The sequence below is a fragment of the Etheostoma spectabile genome, chromosome 15, assembly GCF_008692095.1.
Source record: "Etheostoma spectabile isolate EspeVRDwgs_2016 chromosome 15, UIUC_Espe_1.0, whole genome shotgun sequence".
Classification (NCBI taxonomy): domain Eukaryota; kingdom Metazoa; phylum Chordata; class Actinopteri; order Perciformes; family Percidae; genus Etheostoma; species Etheostoma spectabile.
Window position 1 is genome coordinate 21,084,663 of NC_045747.1, and position 1,258 is coordinate 21,085,920.

Sequence of the window (1,258 nt, forward strand, 5' to 3'; positions counted from 1 at the left end):
ATTTCTGTAAATGCGCCAGTGTTAGTCAATTGAGCCGACTTAAAGGCAATTAGGGTGTTTGTAGGGTTGAGGGTTTATTCAGGTGTTGTGTGATTAAAGTATCCAGGACTAGATTATAGCCGATTGATGTCAGAGATCCGCCCATTACCTTAATTTTATGCGTTGTACCTTTCCCTTGCAGAGTGAGTTTGGGAACTGTTACAAAGCAACCAATTACTACCAATTTTACCTTATTGTTTACTTGCTGCTTTCATGTTTGGTAATCCTCTCAGAAAGATGTTTGATATCTTAAAGTCTGTTTTGACCAGATTTTTTCTTGGAGAACCCTCCATGTAAAAACTGCAGTTAATCTTTACTAGAAATTTGGTGTGTAACAGTATCCTGTGGCTGTTGGGCACCGTGGTGTTTAATCTCAAGTTTTTTCTTTCAAGAGACAGACTTTGGAATTTGTGCTGTAGAAAATATCAACCATGTTCTTGGTGACCACCATTACTGTCTCCTTTAAAAGCCTCTATTTGTCTGAAAGTTTGCACTGTAGCATTTTACTGTCTCTCCCCAGGCATTTACATCAGCGGCCTGATGATATTAAACATATTAAAAATAAATCCTCTCCTCTGTAATATATCCTGTGCTCCAAATTACTGGTTGATTGACAAGCAGTAACTCCCTTGTTAGCCTAAAATAAACATAATTGTTTTATTTTAAAGCAGAAGCTTGCAAAGTTGAAGAAAGTGTACTGCTGGAATTTTCCCTGATGACCCTTTTTCTCTAATCCTCTCTCCCGCTCAATTTCCAGGCAGAACGAGACCGTCAATATGAGCTACCCCAAGCCCACCGCCCCCCTAAACCACCGAAGGAGTCCTACTTGAGGGAATTAGTTTTCACACCACATCCCTTCACTCCCTCCAATAAAGCCCATATGAAAGGCAGCCCTCTGTACACTGACCTGAGGCTCACCAGCCTGTCAGATGGCAAGCGCGGCCAACCATCCTGGACCATCAAGGAGTATGAACGCAACTCAGAAAAGAAAGGAAAGCAGCTCACAGCCCTGGACCTGCAGGTACTAGACTCCCATCAAAATCACAGGAGGGCTGTAGGGAAGAAAACGTTTCTGCATTGGTCTGGAATCTTTTGACCAAAAAGCTGTTAATCAATAGGAAATAAATTAGATTCTTTCAAAAATGTAATAAAATAGTAGGTAAATCTGATATAGGCTACAAGCTATTGGAAATAAATAAAGTTCAGAATGTAATTTTTT

At 40.3% G+C, this 1,258-nt stretch overlaps 1 protein-coding gene across 1 annotated transcript in view; it reads left to right on the forward strand.

Annotated features, from left to right (window-relative positions):
* Positions 1 to 768: 768 nt before the first annotated feature.
* LOC116703327 (major intrinsically disordered Notch2-binding receptor 1) overlaps positions 769 to 1,258 on the forward strand; it is a 4,278-nt gene continuing 3,788 nt past the window's right edge. The window contains exon 1 of the mRNA XM_032537990.1: positions 769 to 1,060. Within this exon, the coding sequence (XP_032393881.1) occupies positions 920 to 1,060 (141 nt within the window). The 5' untranslated portion in view covers positions 769 to 919. The remainder of the gene's footprint in view (positions 1,061 to 1,258) is intronic.